The 19,650-nt window shown below is 48.7% G+C and overlaps 1 protein-coding gene across 1 annotated transcript in view; it reads right to left on the minus strand.

The window, feature by feature from the left end:
* The window catches only part of LOC309326721 (polyunsaturated fatty acid lipoxygenase ALOX15B-like), a 44,981-nt gene extending 25,574 nt beyond the window's left edge, over positions 1-19,407 (minus strand). Inside the window, exons 1-6 of the mRNA XM_081835656.1 lie at positions 19,163-19,407; positions 16,254-16,357; positions 14,016-14,176; positions 11,290-11,508; positions 8,734-8,938; positions 2,729-2,813 (exon numbers count right to left, since the gene is read on the minus strand). Of these exons, the coding sequence (XP_081691782.1) occupies positions 2,729-2,813; positions 8,734-8,938; positions 11,290-11,508; positions 14,016-14,176; positions 16,254-16,357; positions 19,163-19,392 (1,004 nt within the window). The 5' untranslated portion in view covers positions 19,393-19,407. The remainder of the gene's footprint in view (positions 1-2,728; positions 2,814-8,733; positions 8,939-11,289; positions 11,509-14,015; positions 14,177-16,253; positions 16,358-19,162) is intronic.
* Between the last annotated feature and the right edge of the window lie 243 nt (positions 19,408-19,650).

Here is a 19,650-nt window from a genome sequence, read left to right on the forward strand (position 1 = left end):
AGGTAAAGGGACCCCTGACCATTAGGTCCAGTCGTGACCGACTCTGGGGTTGCGGCGCTCATCTCGCTTTACTGGCCGAGGGAGCCGGCGTACAGCTTCCGGGTCATGTGGCCAGCAGGACTAAGCCGCTTCTGGCGAACCAGAGCAGCGCACGGAAACGCCGTTTACCTTCCCGCCGGAGTGGTACCTATTTATCTACTTGCACTGGCGGGCTTTCGAACTGCTAGGTTGGCAGGAGCAGGGACCGAGCAATGGGAGCTCACCCCGTCGCAGGGATTCGAACTGCCGACCTTCTGATCGGCAAGTCCTAGGCTCAGTGGTTTAATCCACAGGAGGATATGCAATAGTTCGTCATCAGTCCATACCCAGGAAGAATGTTAAGTCCTTTCTGGGTTGTTGAGGTTTCTCTCGCTTTAGGGTTTTTACTCCCCCAACACCTTTTAATATAGATAGATAGATGATAGATAGATAGATAGATAGATAGATAGATAGATAGATAGATGATAGATAGATAGATAGATAGATAGATAGATAGATAGATAGATAGAGATAGATAGATAGATAGATAGATAGATAGATAGATAGATAGATAGATAGATATAGATAGACAGCTTCTGCCAAAAATACTTCCTGCTTCTACATAGATGGTGCAATTTTGGCTAAGTGTCCCTAAGCTTGCTTATTTCTTCCTCCCTCCCACTCTTTTTGTGCTGTATCCTTTTATAAAAACCCGGAAGCTGAAAAGCAGGGAATGTCTTCCTCTTTAGACCATCTATAAGCCGCTTGGGAGTCTTTTTCTTTCGGGGGATTAAAAAAGTAAAATCATTTCAATAACGCAGAGAGCATATTTTACATAAGGATTGGCACTCAAGCCCTTAATTGTGGAAACGGACTAGAACATCCTCATCCCCGCACATAGAAAACTAGGTTAAAACCCTTCTCCCTGACATGCTAGATTGATAGGTGCGGGGATTCTACATACACATCCCACATTCATGCTCCCCATAATCTGGAATAAATTGTTCCAGGTGGGGCAGGGAGGCTCAGTGAGCTCCTTGGAAGTCAGTGAGGGGACTAGCTCTTGACAAGTGTGAAATCAAGACGTTTAAGGACTAGTATTGCAAAATTCACTCCCTTTTAAAAACGAAAAACAAATATTTCAACTCTGTCCTTCTGCGGTGGGGGTATTGTTTAGAGTTTTTGTTTTGCTGTTATCAATATTATTATTATTATTGTACAGTGGTACCTCAGGTTAAGTACTTAATTTGTTCCGGAAGTCTGTACTTAACCTGAAACTGTTCTTAACCTGAAGCACCACTTTAGCTAATGGGGCCTCCTGCTGCTGCTGCACCGCCGGAGCACGATTTTTGTTCTCATCTTGAAGCAAAGTTCTTAACCTGAAGCACTATTTCTGGGTTAGAAGAGTCTGTAACCTGAAGCGTATGTAACTTAAAGCGTATGTAACCCGAGGTACCACTGTATCTTTAGTCTTATAATGATTTATGTGGGAATTGTTCAACGGCGGCTGTGTGCTTTTTGACGTGTTTTATTTATCGTTCATGGCTCCTTTGGTTATTTTTGTAATGATGTAGGCCTCTTCATGTTGTAAACTACCTTGAGCTTGGCTTTTGCTATGGAAAAGGGGCATACAAATTAAATTATGAGGGTGGTGATATTTGGAGAACGCCAAACGAAGTGTAGGCAAGTATGTTTACTGAAATTTCATTGGGGAATTTTTCCGCCGATCTGGCTGACATGCAGCAGCAACGAATGACTCATTGCGTGTCAGGAGAAGGGAAGCGAAGTGGATACAAGTATTTAGGAGAAGCATTTATGTATGCAACAACAGCAGCAAGAATTATATTAGCACAAGCCTGGAAGACAGAAGAAATACCAACGACAGAACAATGGCAAGGGAAACTTATGGAATATGCAGAGACGGGAAAATGAACAGATAAATTACATGAAAAGGGTAACAAAGACTTTAAGAGAGAATGGGAACCATTTGCAACATATATGAGGAGGCAACATAAAGAATTGGACTCACTGGCAGGGTTTGAACAAACAAACACAATTGCATATAACAAAAAGTAAAACTGTATTTGTCGGGAAAATTTTGGGAAACAAAACGCAGGGTGAGTAATATGGAAATAAAACAAAATGGGAATATGAGGGAAGTCCAAGGCAGGTGGTGTGTGGAATCTGGAAAATTGTTAGAGAAATATCGTTAGAGGATGTATACATGGAAAAACCAATAAAAAATATTTTTTTAAAGTAACTGAAACAAATATTTAGGAGAAGCTGCTCTCTACAGAGTCGGGTCATTGGTGCATTGAACTCAATTTTGCCCACACTGGCTGGCAGCAGAGGCTTTCCAAGGTACTGTATTTTTTGTTCTATAAGACTCACTTTTTCCCTCCTAAAAAGTAAGGGGAAATGTGTGTGCGTCTTGTGGAGCGAATGCAGGCTGTGCAGCTATCCCAGAAGCCAGAACAGCAAGAGGGATTGCTGCTTTCACTGCGCAGCGATCCCTCTTGCTGTTCTGGCTTCTGAGATTCAGAATATTTTTTTTTCTTGTTTTCCTCCTCCAAAAACTAGGTGCGTCTTGTGGTCTGGTGCGTCTTATAGAGCGAAAAATACAGTATCTCTTCCAGCTCCACCTGGGGATCGAACCAGGCACCTTCTGCACCCATGAGAGGTGCAAGATCTGAAGGCAAGATCTCCTCACCTGTACGCCTCCTGTCTCGCCTTCACCTCCTCTGCCCGGTGGTGCAAAAGCAACTGGTTTCCGTCATCGTCACAAACCAGTTTGGCTGGAAGGAGAGAAGAAACGGAGCGCTGTTGTTTAAAAAGACATTTGCATTTGACACATGAAAACTTTCCACTGGAGAGGGTGGCTTAGCAGAGGTGGCTTAGCAGACAAGGGCCTGCAAGGTCAGGGTTCAAATCCCGCTCAGCCATAAAGCTCGCTGGGCTGCCTTGGGCCAAACACCCTCTCTGGGCCTAAGACTGCCTCACAGGGTTGTTGCGTAGATAAAAACAGGCAGGGGGAGAGAGAGCCAGATACACCGCTGTGGAGGAACGAATGAATAAGACTGAGGTGGCTCTGAGCAGCTTCATTTGACTAGGATTATTAAAATTCTGACCCGCCCTTTGCCAACAGGTCCCAGAGCAGGTTATGGCAACGGAAAATTCGGAATTTATATGCAAAGCATGTTCGCGGGGTGGTTCTGGAAAATACGCTTCTCAAGGCAGGGGTGCCAACTTCAATAAATATTGGAGGAGGGAGCAGCTAAGCCCTGCCCCACATAATCAATCACATGAGATAGCCCATACACACCATTCAAATGGCAAAGCCCATCAACTTTTGAAATATTTTCCGAAATATTTTATTGGGGGCGCCAAAGGGACCTCGTCCCCGCGGAGTTAGAAAGTGAGGCATTATATTATATTGTGAAATGTGAGAAAATGTGATAGTACGGAGAATTGGCAGACATGCTGATGGAAGTTCAAAAGAAGAAGTTAGTCAGAATTGGATGTTAAAATTGATATAAATTTATGTTGGAAATTATTTGCAAAAAAGAAAAAAAAGAAAAAAGAAAGTGAGGCATTGGGAGGGGCTGGCTAATAAATAATTGGCCCGTAGCCAGTAATTGCATGCAACCAGTCGGGCAAGCCACACAGGCTAGCAATCTATAAATCGGTTGCGGGGAGAGTTTTTGAGAAGCTTGTGTACGGACTGATGGGCCGCGGGGCCGTGCAAACTGAGGCTACCTGGCAGAGTCACGTCACTGCTTCTTGAGAGCTTCCAAGTGGCGGGTTGAAGTGCTCGCTTGGTATGCTTATATTGCTTGCTTTTTACAATAAAATCTTTAATCTTCTCACTCGCTTGTATTTTGTATGACAGTGGTACCTCGGAACTCGAATGGCTCTGTTCTCAGACGCTGAAAACCTGGGTGTAAGTGCTCCGGTTTTTGAAAATCCCTCAGAACACAAATGTCCAGCGCGGCTTCCAATGTTCAAAAGCCTAGCTGTCAAGCCGCGCCTCGGAGGTCGAACGTTTCAGAAGTCAAACGGTCGTCCGGAACGGATTACGTTTGAGTTCTGAGGTACCACTGTACTTCTGAATCTCATTTTAAAAGAACCACCTTGCAATGGGCAAGAGGGGTGTCATTCTGAGCAGACCAGGGTCTTGCCGTCCTTTTAATTTTGCCCCAGAGTTGGTCTCTCACCCCATGGCATTGTGGGAAATGTAAACGGTGCGCAGAAACAACAGAAAGCTCCCTTGTACCAAGTGAAGACCAGGGCTGGATTTAGGTTTGATGAGACCCTAAGCTACTGAAGGTAATGGGGCCTTTTATATGTCCAGCTGTCCTTTGTCAACAACAAATTGTCACTGTTTTTTGTGTTGAATATATGCTATATGGTCATTGATGGACCTAACAGGTATCTAAAGCCATTTGCACATGTTGCCCTGAAACCAGTCCATGCAGAATGTAGGCACCCTATATATAGAAATGAACAAACCAGTGATATTTTAGGGAGCAGGCTAGCAGGCGGGGCCCATGACTTACATCATAGGAGCCTACACAACACAGAACACTGTTGCTGTATGTAGGTTTTATTTTATTTGTTTTTTATCTTATATTTTGGAAGTGTACAGGTTTTTTTTTTCCTTTAATTTTTTGGGGGGCCCCCAAGAGCTATAGCTCGTTTAGCTTATATGTAAATCCAGCACTGGTCAAACCCATCGCTCTGCCTCGCTCAGTACTGTCAACAACAAAGCCCGGGCAAACTTCGTTCCCCAAGGTTTTAGGCGGGGGGGGGGGGGGAGAGATTCCCAGCCCTACCGGTGTGGGGGTGGCACAAAGGACCACAACATCTGCACCCCTGTGAAACCCTGAGTGTGCGGCTAATAGGGAATTTATGGTAGTGGCTTTAAGAAACTGCTGCCTTAAGAAACTGTTGATTCTGCAAGTTCGGGGCAGAAATACAGTTAATACGTAAATCACAATACAGTGGTGCCTCGCAAGAGGAAAAGAATCTGTTCTGCGAGTCTCTTCGTCTAGCGGTTTTTTCGTCTTGTGAAGCAAGCCCATTGACGGCTTAGCGGATTAGCGCTATTAGCGGCTTTTAGCAGCTTATCGGCTTAGCGGATAAGCGGCTTAGCGGCTTAGAAAAAGGGGGGAGGGAAAAAACCCCGCAGGAACTCGCAAGACATTTTCGTCTTGCGAAGCAAGCCCATTTGAAATTTGTTTTGCGAAGCACCTCCAAAATGGAAAACCCTTTCGTCTAGCGGGTTTTCCGTCTTGCGAGGCATTCGTCTTGCGGGGCACCACTGTATATAGCACAAAGCTAGAACGTAAGTTGCTACAAGAAGGAACACAGCACACAACAGAACGCAAATGGCTACACGGAACGCAAGTTCCCATAAACCACAGGGGCTTTTGCAACAGTGCGGAGGCCATGGGTGGGAATCAAAGCTGCATCAGCAGAAACAGCCGATGCTCATTGCGCAAGCGTACTAACCTGAAACGCATCTCACAACTTGAGTGAGGCAATGATGTACGTGACTGGATGAAATTAAAATGCTTTGTAAAAAAGTTATAAATACCCCCCTCTTGCCACAAGGAGGGGGTCGAGACTTGGCGGAACATACCCTGACGGATCAATAAATGGCCAGACTTCATCTCCTCTCGGGTCCTGAGTTTTACAGTGGTACCTTGGTTTAAGAACAGTTTAGTTTAGGAGCAACTTGGATTAAGAACACTGCAAACCCAGAAGGAGGTGTTTTGGTTTGCGAACTTTGCCTTGGAAGCAGAAGATGTTCCGCTTCCTGTTGTAAATTTTTGTAAATTGAGTCCTCCGCTGCTATGGGAAAGCACGCCTTGGTGAAGGAATGTCCGCCGGGTGTGGCGCACACTTCCACCCACAGACAAAGCCACAGCTGTCTGAACATCATGTCCTCTATCTAACCTTTGCTCTCTTAGTGGTCTGCCGTGCCCTGTCTGTGACATTTGTCTCCTTCGTCATACATTGTGCAAGAGGAGAGTGATGTGGTGGAAACAGGTGCCAAAATAACTTTGTACCACCCCTTGATCTCGGGACTGGAAGATATGTAAAGGTCACAGTCCAAAATGTATCTGACTGGTTTTGCATATTGTGCTAATAAAAAGAGCCTCGGCAGAGCTAGCTGGCAGCTTGCCTGTGCACAGCTCACCTGCATTACCAACTCCCACCCCATGCCTTCACTTCACCATGGTTTAAGACCAATAGCTCCCCTCGTGGCTCCCAGGGGTGATAGGATGCTAGGAACAGAGGATCAAAAAGGGAAAAACCTAAACAACAAAACAGATCCCAAATGAGTCAGCCGGACCATCACAAACAAGACCCATCAGTTTTAAAAATGAAAGATACACCCCGCCTTGATATTCAGCCTCCTACAAGAGACAGCCTTTTGTCTCTTTTCTTTTGTTTCTTTTGAAGTGAGAGCTGGACCTGTACTGGTTGTAAGGGGTTACTTGTGCGTAAGTTGCCTTCAATTTCGGTTAGATTGCCTGGCTCACCATGCCTTGGCTGACAGCCCACACTCCGTGGCCGGTCAGTCGCTCGCAGAATCCGTCAGTGGGCGTTTCTTGAACCTCTTCCAGCATAAGAGCTGTTTGATGCCAAGTCTCCTCCTACTTTCCCTGCGCAGAACTCGTCTGCGCAAGTAAGGGGAAGGCAGAGGCGTGTCAGCGCTCTCTCCACTAGTCTCTGGTGAAGGGCCTTGGAGCCCTGTCTCCAAATCCTCCATCTCCTTCTCTTCTCTACTGGTGTTACGCTGCATTCCTTCCCCTCTGCTGGTCCCCTCTCCTGCATCGTTTTGGAGCCTTGCCTCCACCTCTCTCTCCGATGTCAGTTCCCTGACAGGACCATAAAGAAGGCTGATCGCCGAAGAATGGATGCTTTCAAATTATGGTGCTGGGGGAGACTCTTGAGAGTCCCATGGACTGCAAGAAGATCAAACCTCTCCATTCTGAAGGAAATCAGCCCTGAGTGCTCACTGGAAGGACAGATCCTGAAGCTGAGGCTCCAAGACTTTGGCCTCCTCATGAGAAGAGAAGACTCCCTGGAAAAGACCCTGATGTCGGGAAAGATGGAGGGCGCAAGGAGAAGGGGATGACGGAGGACGAGATGGTGGGACAGTATTCTCGAAGCTACAAACATGAGTCTGACCAAACTGCGGGAGACAGTGGAAGACAGGAGTGCCTGGCGTGCTCTGGTCCAGGGGGTCACGAAGAGTCGGACACGACTAAACGACTAAACAGCAACAACAAGAGACAGCGAGGACTTCCTTTCTGTGGAAGAATACGCCTTAATAAACCGTTTCAGGTCATTGCAGCCCTCAACTCAAAACGAAATCTTGGATAGACTAGACATGCTCAGAAGCAGACTGGTCAAGAAGAACGAACACAATGAGACATCGGATGGACTACATTTGTGGCCCATATCCCCTAACTGCCTAGTGGATATGAGGAAGATGGGAGGCTCATTTAAATGCATAGATCCAGATCTCCAACAGCAGCCCCATATGACAAGGCAGGATCAAATCAGGAAGACAAACCTGGTTTAAGAACAGACTTCAGGAACGGATTAAGCTCGTAAACCAAGGTACCACTGTATTTACAACAGACTTAGGGGTTTTTATAGGGTTTGACCCTTCCCAATATTTGGCGTCTCGGTGGTTGGACTTCAGACCTTCTGTATGCAAAGCAATGCTCTTCCTCTGAGCTACGAGGTGCCCCCAGCCCCCCCAGCCCTGCTTTTGGGGCCACAGTCTGGAATTATTTTCTGGAGGGAAGTGGGCCGACCGATGCCAGTCACCTCCAAGAGTTCACATACGATACATATTCTGGACTCACAGCTGTCCATGGAGGCGCAGGTCAATTCTGTGTCCAGGGCAGCTGTTTATCAGCTCCATCTGGTATGCAGGATGAGACCCTCCCTGCCCACAGACTGTCTCCCCAGAGTGGCACATGCTCTGGTTATCTCCCGCTTGCACTATTGCAATACTCTCTATGTGGGGCTACCTTTGAAGGTGACCCGGAAACTGCAACTAATCCAGAATGTGGCAGCTAGACTGATGACTGGGTGGCTGCCGAGACCACATAACACCGATCCTGAAAGACCTTCGTTGGCTCCCAGTACGTTTCTGAGCACAATTCAAAGTGTTGGTGCTAAGCTTGAAAGCCCTAAACGGCCTCAGAGGCCCAGTATACCTGAAGGAGCGTCTCCACCCCCATCGTTCTGCCCAGGACTGAGATCCAGCGCTGAGGGCCTTCTGGCGGTTCCCTCATTGTGAGAAGTGAGGTTACAAGGAACCAGACAGAGGGCCTTCTCGGTGGTGGCGCCCGCCCTGTGGAACACCCTCCCATCAGACGTCAAGGAAATACACAACTATCTGACTTTTAGAAGGCATCTGAAGGCAGCCCTGTTTAGGGAAGCTTTTAATGTTTAATAGATTATTGTATTTTAATATTCTGTTGGAAGCCACCCAGAGTGGCTGGGGAAACCCAGCCAGATGGGCGGGGTATAAATAATAAATTATTATTATTATTATAACCAACGGGGTGGGACGAAGACATTATCTCTGCAATTCCCAGCAGAAGGGACTTGGCGACCTGGGAGAGTTCGCCCTGCTTCGCCATCCCAGCGAAGGCCTTCTCTGCAGGGATGTTCCTATCACCTCACCTGTCCCTTCTCTCAGCTCCAGGGTCGTGTACCCCTCGATCCACTGGTAGCAGGGGAAGCGGTACGTCTCTCCCTGTGGGGTGACGAGCTGGACAAAGTTGCAGTACCAGCTGTCCTCGGGGAAGAAGAGGTAGGGTTCCTTGTGGAGCTGGACTAGCAGAATCGGGCCCAGCTCCCCATCGCTAGGCACCTTGTATTCATCCACCTGCGGAAAGAAAAGGGCAACCGCTGATTCACCACTAAAATGTATTCCTAAAGTGTATAGGGCAAAAACTAAGGAATGTTGGAAATGCAAAGAAAAGGAAGGTACAGGGGTGCCTCGCAAGACGAAATTAATTCGTTCCGCAAGTTTTTTCTTCTTGCGAGTTTTTCGTCTTGCGAAGCACGGTTTCCCATAGGAATGCATTGAAAATCAATCAATGTGTTCCTATGGAGACCATCCGGGGACAGAGGGGAAGCGCCGAGCGCCTTCCCCTCTGTCCCCGGACCTGTTTAAAGCAAGGGGCGGCGGGGAGAAGATTGCTTCTCCCCGTTGCCTGCCCCGCAATCTCCGGGGACAGAGGGGAAGGCGGGCGGCGGACCTGTCCCCGGACCTGTTTTAAAGCAAGGGAAGGGGCAGCGGGGAGAATCGCTTCTCCCCGTTGCCGCCCCTTGGTTCAAAAGGGGTCCGGGGAGAGAGGGGAAGGCGCGTGCGCCTTTCCCTCTGTCCCCGGAGATTGCGGGGCTGGCAACGGGGAGAAGCGATCTTCTCCCCGCCGCCCCTTGCTTCAAAAGAGGTCCGGGGACAGTGGGGAAGACACGCTGCGCTTCCCCGCTATCCCCGGAGCTTGCGGGGCAAGCTTCATTTTGCGAAGCAAGCCCATAGGGAGATGCGTCTTGCGAAGCGGCTAAGAAAACGAAAAACTCCTTCGTCTAGCCAGTTTTTCGTCTTCCGAGGCGTTCGTCTTGCGGGGCACCACTGTATCTTTTACCACATGTGGTGGACTTGTAAAAAGGTAAAGGCTTTGGGGGAAATGATATATACTGAGTTAAAGAAAATGTTCAAAAATACTTTTGTTAAAAAACCAGAAGCGGTAAAGTTTCCAGCTTGTTTTACCCCCTTTTGAATTATGGGGGATATATAAGACTAAAGCCTGCCGACTAGATATTGGAGATTAGACCCCAGGGGGCCAGATAGGTAAACCGTGAGAATTACTCTCAGTGTACATGACTGCAGCACAGAAGATAAGGCACAAGGCTCAGTGGAAAAAGGAGATTTTAAAGAAAGTACTGCCGTTGCTACCTCTGTCCCACTGACTCAAACAGCAACGGGGGGAATTGAGAGTTAAACGAGTGGGATTTGAAATAACGTAGCAGTTGATTATTGGACTGTATTATATCGCTAAAAATGGGCAGAGAAAAAAGAAAGGAAAAGACTGAAAGGTGGAATTCTAAACAGAAACAACAAGAAGGACCAACGAAAGAAGAGTGGCAGATGAAGACGATGGACTTTGCAGAACTCAGAAACAGAAAAATCAGAAACAGGCATGATCAAGTATTCCAAAAGGACTGGAGTAAATTTATACAATATTTGAAAGAACATTGTAAGCAATAAACATCACTAGCATGGTAGTCTGGAGACTTGCAATGAGAAATTTTCTTCCTTTTTATATTTATTTAAATTCTGAGGTATTTCGTAATGAGTGTAATTAGAATTGGAAAACGTATAGAATGCTATGATATAAAGGTTAATTCTGAAATCTATGAGGCAGGAGGGAAGGAAGTGGACAGGCTCTAAAGCAGGGGTCAGCAACCTAAAGCCCATGGGCCACAAGCGGCCGACGGGGGTCATTTAACCGGCCCACGAGCCGCCCCCGAACCAAGCCGCCCGCTCGGCGAGTCCCCGTGGGGATTCGCTTCCGCAGTGCTGGAAATCGCATCTGTGCAGATGCAGAAAACCGCGGGCACAATCCACAGAGGGATCTCTACTGGAGTGAGCCAGCCCAGGCGAGGTAAACATTGCCGACTCCTGCTCTAGAGAGCCAGAGAGGTAAAGTGAATAATAATAATAATAATAATGATGATGATGATGATGATGTTATATTATTTATACCCTGCCCATCTGGCTGGATTTCCCCAGCAACTCTGGGCGGCTTCCAACAGAACATTAAAATACAATAACCTATTAAACATTAAAAGCATCCCTAAACAGGGCTGCCTTCAGATGTCTTCTAAAAGTCTGGTAGTTGTTTTTGACATCTGGTGGGAGGGAGTTCCACTGGGCGGGTGCCACCAACGAGAAGGCCCTCTGCCTGGTTCCCTGCAACTTGGCTTCTCACCGTGAGGGAACCGCCAGAAGGCCCTCAGCACTGGACCTCAGCATCCAGGCAGAATGATGGGAGCAGAGACGCTCCTTCAGATAATAATGATGTGGTTATATATTGTTAAATGGAAAACGAATAAAAATTATTTACATATATTTATAAAGAATTACAGTGGAGAGACGACTTCCTCAGGTCCCCCAAAGTCCCTGCCTCCCCCTCCCACCCCAAAGTCCACCTCTGAAGATCCTCTCACCGCTCCGGGGGCAAAGTCCTTTCCACTGTTGTTCAGCGTCTGCTTGGGGCTGCTGCCCCTCGAGCCCACCAGGGTGATGGAGACGGTGTCGAAGGTCCCTGAGCCCCAAAATGTCCCGGTTGCCACTTGGACCTTGTATGAAGCCATTAGGGTTCCTTCTTCGCTGCTGGACTCGGCCGGCCGTCTCCTGCAGTGGCTCTCCTCTTGAGGCTTCGTGGGCTAAAGGTTAAGTCCAGAGGGAGGTATGAGGGACTGGACGAACAAGATGCTTTCGGTGGAAACTGGGAGGTGGCTGCAGTAGATCTGCCAGATAGCCCCTCTGCGTCATATGGGCCAGAGGTTAACAGCGAGGGGTGAAGAAATAGAGGGGGCCGCGGGTGGGGCTGTGGGTTAAACCACAGAGCCTAGGACTTGCCGATCAGAAGGTCGGCGGTTCGAATCCCCGCGACGGGGTGAGCTCCCGTTGCTCAGTCCCTGCTCCTGCCAACCTAGCAGTTCGAAAGCACATCAAAGTGCAAGTAGATAAATAGGTACCACTCCGGTGGGAAGGTAAACGGCGTTTCCGTGCGCTGCTCTGGTTCGCCAGAAGCGGCTTAGTCATGCTGGCCACATGACCCGGAAGCTGTACGCCGGCTCCCTCGGCCAATAAAGCGAGATGAGCGCCGCAACCCCAGAGTCAGCCACGACTGGACCTAATGGTTAGGGGTCCCTTTACCTTTAACTCCCATGGGGATGGCTGGGCAGGAAGCAGGGAGCCAACAGTAGGGGGAGCCAGAGGCAACGGCTGGTGGAGCCAACTAAGTCTAGATTCGACCCCGTCCTCTTCCTCCCCAAGGAGCAACAAAAAGACTAAGGCTGGAGGAAGCTAGTTGTAACAAGGCAGGCTGGATCATAGCCCTGTTTCTCTAATGGTCCAGCCTCTGCTGACAGAGGGTCACACGTGAAACCAGTTTGAGCTGAACATTCCTTAATGGGGTGGTGCAAACCAGGACAGGATGAAGACAGCTGGGTGCTGCAAATTCTTTAGCCTGAGGCACAAGTTCTCTAGAAGCTTTCATTTGCGAGGCCGAGCTTTATGGCCAACCCCCGCATCCTCTCCGTCTGAGGGTTTATGGTGCTCCTTTAAAACCCTAAAGGGCTTCGGCCCTATATACTGAAAAGAGCATCTCCACCCCCCATCTTTCTGCCCGGACACTGAGGTCCAGCTGCTAGGGTCTTCTGGCTCTTCCCTCCCTGTGAGAAGTGAGGTTGCAGGGAACCAGGCAGAGGGCCTTCTCGGTGGTGGTGCCCGACCTGTGGAACGCCCTCCCTTCAGATCTCAAGGAGATCACTATTTGACTTTTAGGAGACATTTGAAGGCAGTCCTGTACAGTCGTACCTCAGAAGTCAAACGGAATCTGTTCCGGAAGTCCGTTCGACTTCCAAAACCAAAGCGCGGCTTCCAGTTAGCTGCCGAAAGCTCTTGCAGCCAATCGGAAGCCCCGTTGGACGTTCGGCTTCCAAAAATAGTTCACCAACCGGAACAGTCACTTCCAGGTTTGCAGCGTTCGAGAGCCAAAACATCCGAGAATTGAGCTGTTTGACTTCCAAAGTACGCCTGATAAGTGTTTTGTTGTGTTTTAAATATTTTGTTGGGAGCCGCCCTAGAGGGGCTGCGTCAACGCAGTTAGATGGGCGGCATGTAATAATAATAATAATAATAATAATAATAATAATAATAATAATAAATCTTCAAAATGGACCTGGCGGCTCTTCAGACAGAGACAGCTTTCCAACAGTGGCCTGTCTTCTGATGGCTTTAAAATAGAGGACTGTTCTCTTTGAAGAAGGCTGCACAGTCACATGGGAGGGGGGGGTCGGACGCAGCACCGCGGGATCAGACTGACGTTCAAAACGGCACATCCCAGAAGTCTCCCACAGGAGCTGCCCAAATTTTATCCAATAAAGTTTTCTGTGAGAAGCTTCCAATCGTTCTCATTATACTTTTTTTTATTGTCTTGATTTTGTCGCACAGTTTGTTTTACATCTTTTCCCATATATTCCTCTAAGGTGTTTATTCCATTTATTTATTGTATACAAGTATCATTCAATTCTGCTAGGATGGTATCATTTTTACAATATAGTTACAATATATCCCTTAAATATTTTCCATTCTCCGTATACTTTTTGATTTAAGCCTCTCCTGATTTTTCCGGTCAGCTTTGCTAATTGGAAATACTCTATCATGAGTGGTTGCCAATCTGTTATTGTTGGTGTTTTTTCGCATTTCCAGCTTCTGCCTACAAATATTCTTGCAGCCGTGATTGCATACATAAACATTAAAGGGAAAGGGACCCCTGACCATTAGGTCCAGTCATGGTCGACTCTGAGGTTGCAGTGCTCATCTCGCTTTATTGGCCAAAGGAGCCGGTGTACAGCTTCCGGGTCATGTGGCCAGCATGACGAAGCCTCTTCTGGCGAACCAGAGCAGTGCACGGAAACGCCGTTTACCTTCCCGCCGGAGTGGTACCTATTTATCTACTTGCACTGGTGTGCTTTAAAACTGCTAGGTTGGCAGGAGCAGGGACCGAGCAACGGGAGCTCACCCCGTCGCGGGGATTCGAACCGCCGACCTTCTGATCGGCAAGTCCTAGGCTCTGTGGGTTAAAACCCGCGTCCCCCACATAAACAGTGGTCTTGCCCAAATTCTAAGATCCTGCTTTCTGCTGAAAGGACGGAAGTGTTACCTGCAGCTCTTTCTGGAGATGGGTGCGATTCTCCAGGGAAGCGGGGCCCCTTCCTTGGGCCCCCAGAAAGCCAGCAGGGAATCCAGAACATCGGCGGACCCCATTCAGAGGCCTCCTCCCCCCAAGGAAAGCCTCCATTTCCCACCGGGCTGCATCGTAAGCTACGGAGACAGGAAAATGTTTGTTTAAATCTCCTTGGCGGCTTGCTGGCCATTTCTCGCTTCAGGCAGACACTGCGTTTATTGATTCGGGGCGGGAGAGGAGAAAAGGCACTGGAATGCTCCACAGAGTACAGGGCCAAATGTTTGCAAATGAGCGACCTACAGGCAGGCAGCTGTCATCCTGACACCGTGACCCAGGATTATAAGAAATGTAAGGTCTTATATATGTAATAAATGTTCATAGATGTTCCAGCCAAGCATGTACATAGATGTGTGGACTGCATGTCTGAAGCAGCACACAAAAACAGCCCTGAAACCATTTTGACTCCCAAGCTGACCAAATGTTTCTCTGCAAGGAGGGAGGAGGTGGAAATTCATTCTTAACCCGAAACTGTCCTTATCCTGAGGTACCACTTTAGCTAATGGGGCCTCTTGCTGCCGCCGGAGCACAATTTCTGTTCTCATCCTGAAGCAAAGTTCTTAACCCGAAGTACTATTTCTGGGTTAGCGGAGTCTGTAACCTGAAGCGTATATAACCTGAAGCATCTGTAACCCGAGGTACCACTGTAATAACCATTTCAAAAGAATGGCCAGACTACTAGGAAAGGCGATCAGATAAGGCATTATCAGATAACCTAGCAGACAGGAAAAACAACAACATTCAAATTTCTGTTGTAGACCACCTTTTCTGTGATGTAGGCATGATGTTTGTGGGGGGTGGTGGTCTTGGGTTACACCCCTTCTGTGATGTATGTATGATGTATGGAGGGGTGGTCTGGAGCTCCAGGGCAGGGAATTTAAAATTTAAAATAAGGGCAGGCACCCCTTTGTTCTGGGTCCTCCTCCTTTCCTGCGGGAGAGGGGAGCAACAGTTCAATAAAGATCAGGCTTACTAGCTGCTTTGCTTCTCAATATTCTCTGGCTGGCCTCTGTTATTTTCTCCTACTGATAGGGAACCCACTTAAGGACTCTATACGGGCTCTTGGGTACCCCATAAGGGAAGAAGGGCAGATTTTGTTTATAACACCCACATCCTATTTTATCGCTGCTTCCCCATGCTAGACCTGTCGTGGCTCCCACCGGGGGTGAACTCAAACTCAGGGGGTGGTTTCCACCAAACGCTTTGATGCGCAGGGCCTCGCCGCACATATTATGCAAACCGCTGCCCAGTGGGCAGTGGGCATGGCTGCACAAATGCAGAACAGGCGACACACACAAGCAAAGGTGCTGTTCCATCCGCGATGTGCACCCAGGAACCCTCAAAGAGGCGGGCACAACTTTGCACGGCCGGCGGCTCCTATCCTCAGCAACCTGGCGGGTCTCCGAGAGGCCCAAACCAGCCTTTTCCCCATGTGGAGGTGTGGCAAGGGGAGGGGCTTCCCCTGTTGGATTTCTGCCTGCCACACAGCTGTCACAGGCGCAGAATTTTGGCTGGGGGGAATAGCGGATGCTCAGATTAAGTACGCAATTGCCCTGGGTATGGACCACCAGGCCGAGATTATTCCTTAGGGCATGGGTAGGCCAACTAAGGCCCGGGGGCCAATTGCCTTCTAAATCCAGCCTGCGGACGGTCCGGGAATCAGCGTGTTTTTACATGAGTAGAATGTGTCCTTTTATTTAAAATGCATCTCTGGGTTATTTGTGGGGCATAGGAATTTGTTCATTATTATTTTTCCAAAATACTGTATAGTCCGGCCCCCCACAAGGTTTGAGGGACAGTGGACTGGCCCCCTGCTGAAAAAGTTTGCTGACACCTGCCTTAGGGCATGGGTAGGCCAACTAAGGCCCGGGGGGCCGCATCTGGCCCAATCGCCTTCTAAATCCGGCCCGCGGACGGTCCAGGAATCAGCGTGTTTTTACATGAGTAGAATGTGTCCTTTTATTTAAAATGCATCTCTGGGTTATTTGTGGGGCATAGGAATTTGTTCATTCCCCCCCCCCTCAAAATATAGTCCAGCCCCCCACAAGGTCTGAGGGACAGCGGACCGGCCCCCTGCTGAAAAAGTTTGCTGACCCCTGCCTTAGGGCTCCATGCTGTTTTTTTCCCACCCCAGGGACGTTACCAGAGACCATTCACCTGCTCCTGGAGTGCTGCTGGCGCAGAGGATTCTGCGGGTGCCCTCAAATCTCTTCCAGCGCTCCTTCACCTTCCAGAATACCTTCAGCCTCATCTTTGAGGTCCTTGGAAAAGAGAAAGGGAAAGGGTGGGAATCCAGACAGGTTTTTCCAGGAAGCAAAATGCCACACATTCCTAACCTGGGGGCGGATGCCAAGACTGGAACCCGCCGTTTTATTTTTAACTTTGCCGTTTGCACAGGAACGTGGAAAAGTGCCCACTAGTGACGCAGACTGTTACTTCAGTCCTGGCAATAGAGGCCGGCAACAATTCTGCTTTCTGAAGCCTTTGCCAGGATCAGGCCAGCGGCCTACCTGGTCTAGCATCCTGTTCTCACAGTGGCCAAGCAGATGCCCTATAGGGGAACCCACAAGCAGGATGCGACCACAAGAACAGCACTTTCCCCCTTCTGTAGTCTCAGATGGCATTGCTGCCTCTGACCGTGGAAGCAGGGCAGAGCCATTGTGGCTGTATCATCATCATCAACATCATCATCATCATCATCATCATCATCATTGCTAGGAACCATCGATGCCACTCTCCTTCATGAGTCCGGCTAATCCTCTTTTTAAAGCCATCCAGGTCAGTGGCCTTCCCTGTGGCAGGGAGTTCCATAGTCTAACTCTGTGCTGCGTGAAGAAGCACCTTTTTAAACTGTCCCAAATCTTCCAACATTTCTTGCAAGTGAGCCATCTCTGAACCTGTCCTGGCCCAAATTACAAGAATGAGGGTTCTGGAGCAGATCTGTTCTAAGCACCTTTTCACGCCGAAATCTTAAGCATGCTTCCCAAGGAATTTGCCGCATGGAGCAGGAGGGAGGGCTTGGGGCTCGTCCGCAGGTACGTTTCCTCCACATTTTCCAGGCGTGGTCTGTGTTTTAAAGCTCCATCTCCGACTTCTCTTTCATTTTGTTTTGTTTTTTTTAGCTCCAGAGCTTTCCCCGCGGAAATCTGCTCTTTACTGCAGAATTGGAACAAACAGCAATACGCAGAAAGCCCAAATTGCCGTTTGTTGTGCTTTAGCTTTAAAGAGCGGGTTTTCACAGGAAAAGCTCCGGAGACAGGGAGAGCTCATAAGAGTTAGAAGGGACCCTGACGGTCATCTAGTCCTACCCCGTGCAATGCAGAAATATGCAGCTGTCCCGTCTGGGGCAACCTGCAACCCAGGCATTATCAGCACCACACTCTAACCAACTGAGCTATAAGCCCTTAGTTCGGGTAAGCCCTTTGCTCAGAGTAAACATGCATAGGATGACTCTGCAAGGAGGGAGGGAGGATGAATTCAATTCAGTTCCCATTTAAAGCTAAACTTTTTTTTTCTTTCTCTGAAGCAATGGAGCCGTTCTTGAAAAGCTCTCTGAACTTTGCAAAGCAGTTCTCCCACCAAGTACAAAAACACATCTGCTCATATGTGCTCATATTGTAGAATATAACATATACAAAGCACATTATATCAGAGGGGAAATGCAAAAATGTGCATATTTAGGGGAAACCAGATACAAACACATATTTAGACATTTAGAGAGTTGATGCGAGTCTTCACCAGTTTTTAGCTGATTAACTTTCCCCAAACCCTAAATCATTGTTGTTAATTCTTCTTATTGATTTTTTTGCTTTTTGCTTTTTTGCAAACCTCTTTGAGGGTTTGTTTGTTTTACAATCAAGCGGTATAATCAATTGTATGAAGGAAATAAGCAATGCATTTTGAAAGGTGTATATTTGGAGAAATTTGCACTGTAACACTGATGGCTTTCTCCCAAACAAGTGCAAAAATTTGGAGAGCCAAACTTTCCTAAGAGTAGAAAAAATGACAGCAAGCAGCACTGACGTATCAACGCATCTTCAAGCGCAAAGCTCTGCCCTTTCCCAGCTGCGCCACGCAAGGGACTATTCTGAGACACAGGCCGTGCGGGGAAAGGTGGCACTTTTTCTATTCCTGCCTGCAGTAAAAGCAGCTGGGCAAGAATGCCGTGCTGCTGAAACTGCTCTGAATTACTGCAGCTTAGAATGGAGCCTTTTCATCATCGGACAATGTCAACACGCCGCCAGCAAAACATCTTGTGGTCTTCAGCCTTGACGGGGGAAACACTGGACGGCTAAAAGGGTGAGTATTATTTCCTTATGGCATTCACATCCCTTTTCTCTCTCTAAGGAATTCAGCGCCAGCATCCACGGTTTCCTCCCTCCTCAATTAATGCCCACAACAACCCTGTGAAGTAGGTTCGGCTGAGAGGCAGCGACTGGCCCCAGGCCACCCAGTGAGCTTCATGGCTGAGTGGGGATCTGTAAGCCTGGCCTCCCAAGTCCCGATCCAACACTCTAACCACTGCACCACACTGCCCCACCGATCACCAGTCTTCGCTTATACAAATCTGTGGTTCTAAGCCTCTCTTATTTTTGCATTTTCCAAACACACACGCACGCACACACACACACCACTGTGACCGGCCAGTGGGTTTAGCTGCCACGATGAGGACTAGAATATTGCACGGGCTGTGGATGCTCTTTTTGCAAGGAGCCTTCCCTCCACGCCAGAGACCTTTTGGCAACTGGGGCAGAAAAAGAAAGCAGGCGATCACAGCGAGGAGAAAAGATGACAGAGAGAGGGGAAACCCCCTAAGGACCAGGCTCAAAGGCACCCTTTGGCGGCGCATCTTGGTGCATTGCAACCTCTGAGAGGCTACGCTGGGGACACAGAGGCAGGACCCCCTGAGACAGAGAGGATCTACAGAGCTTCCCTGCCTTCTCACCCAACTGGAGACCGGTGCCCTCTATGAATTGGGCTGCAATGATGCGGGAGAGTTTGCCCAAGTTTGGGGAGGGGGCTAAGTGGCTTTCCCTCCCACCCCCAGGCCTCCCCAGGGTGCTCACCCGTCTCTGGCTGCCCTGATCAAGAAGGCAGAGTGGGCCACACCGGCTGGGGCAGTCAGGCAGCAAAGGCGAACGGCTCCGGGATGCACCGACGAGTCGAGATATTTTCTCCTCCAGCTGGCTTTCCACTTTGCTTCCTCTTTGGGGTAGGTGCTGGGAGGAGCTGTCCCTGCTCGAGGGAGTGGCAGAATTCGTGCTTTCACTAGCACTCTTTGGAGAGGAAGGCGCATTCTCCATGGCGCCGAGCCAAGCAGACGGCACAGACCTCTCCAGCAGGCCCTGGATTCCAGGCCACGGGGTGGGAAGAAAAACCGAGGCGAGGGCCCTCGTGGATTCAAGGAACGAAGCGCCCACAACCCTGTCTTGCTCCAGGAAACTGGGCCTGTCAGAAGGAGCAGCAGGGCAGGTGTAGATTTGCATGGCAGGGCGAGGAACAGGAAGCCACCGAGGGGGAGACATGGCTGGTGGCCTTGCCACAAAAGGAGCCA

The sequence above is a fragment of the Podarcis erhardii genome (assembly GCF_964252035.2).
Source record: "Podarcis erhardii genome assembly, chromosome: 13".
Classification (NCBI taxonomy): Eukaryota; Metazoa; Chordata; class Lepidosauria; order Squamata; family Lacertidae; genus Podarcis; species Podarcis erhardii.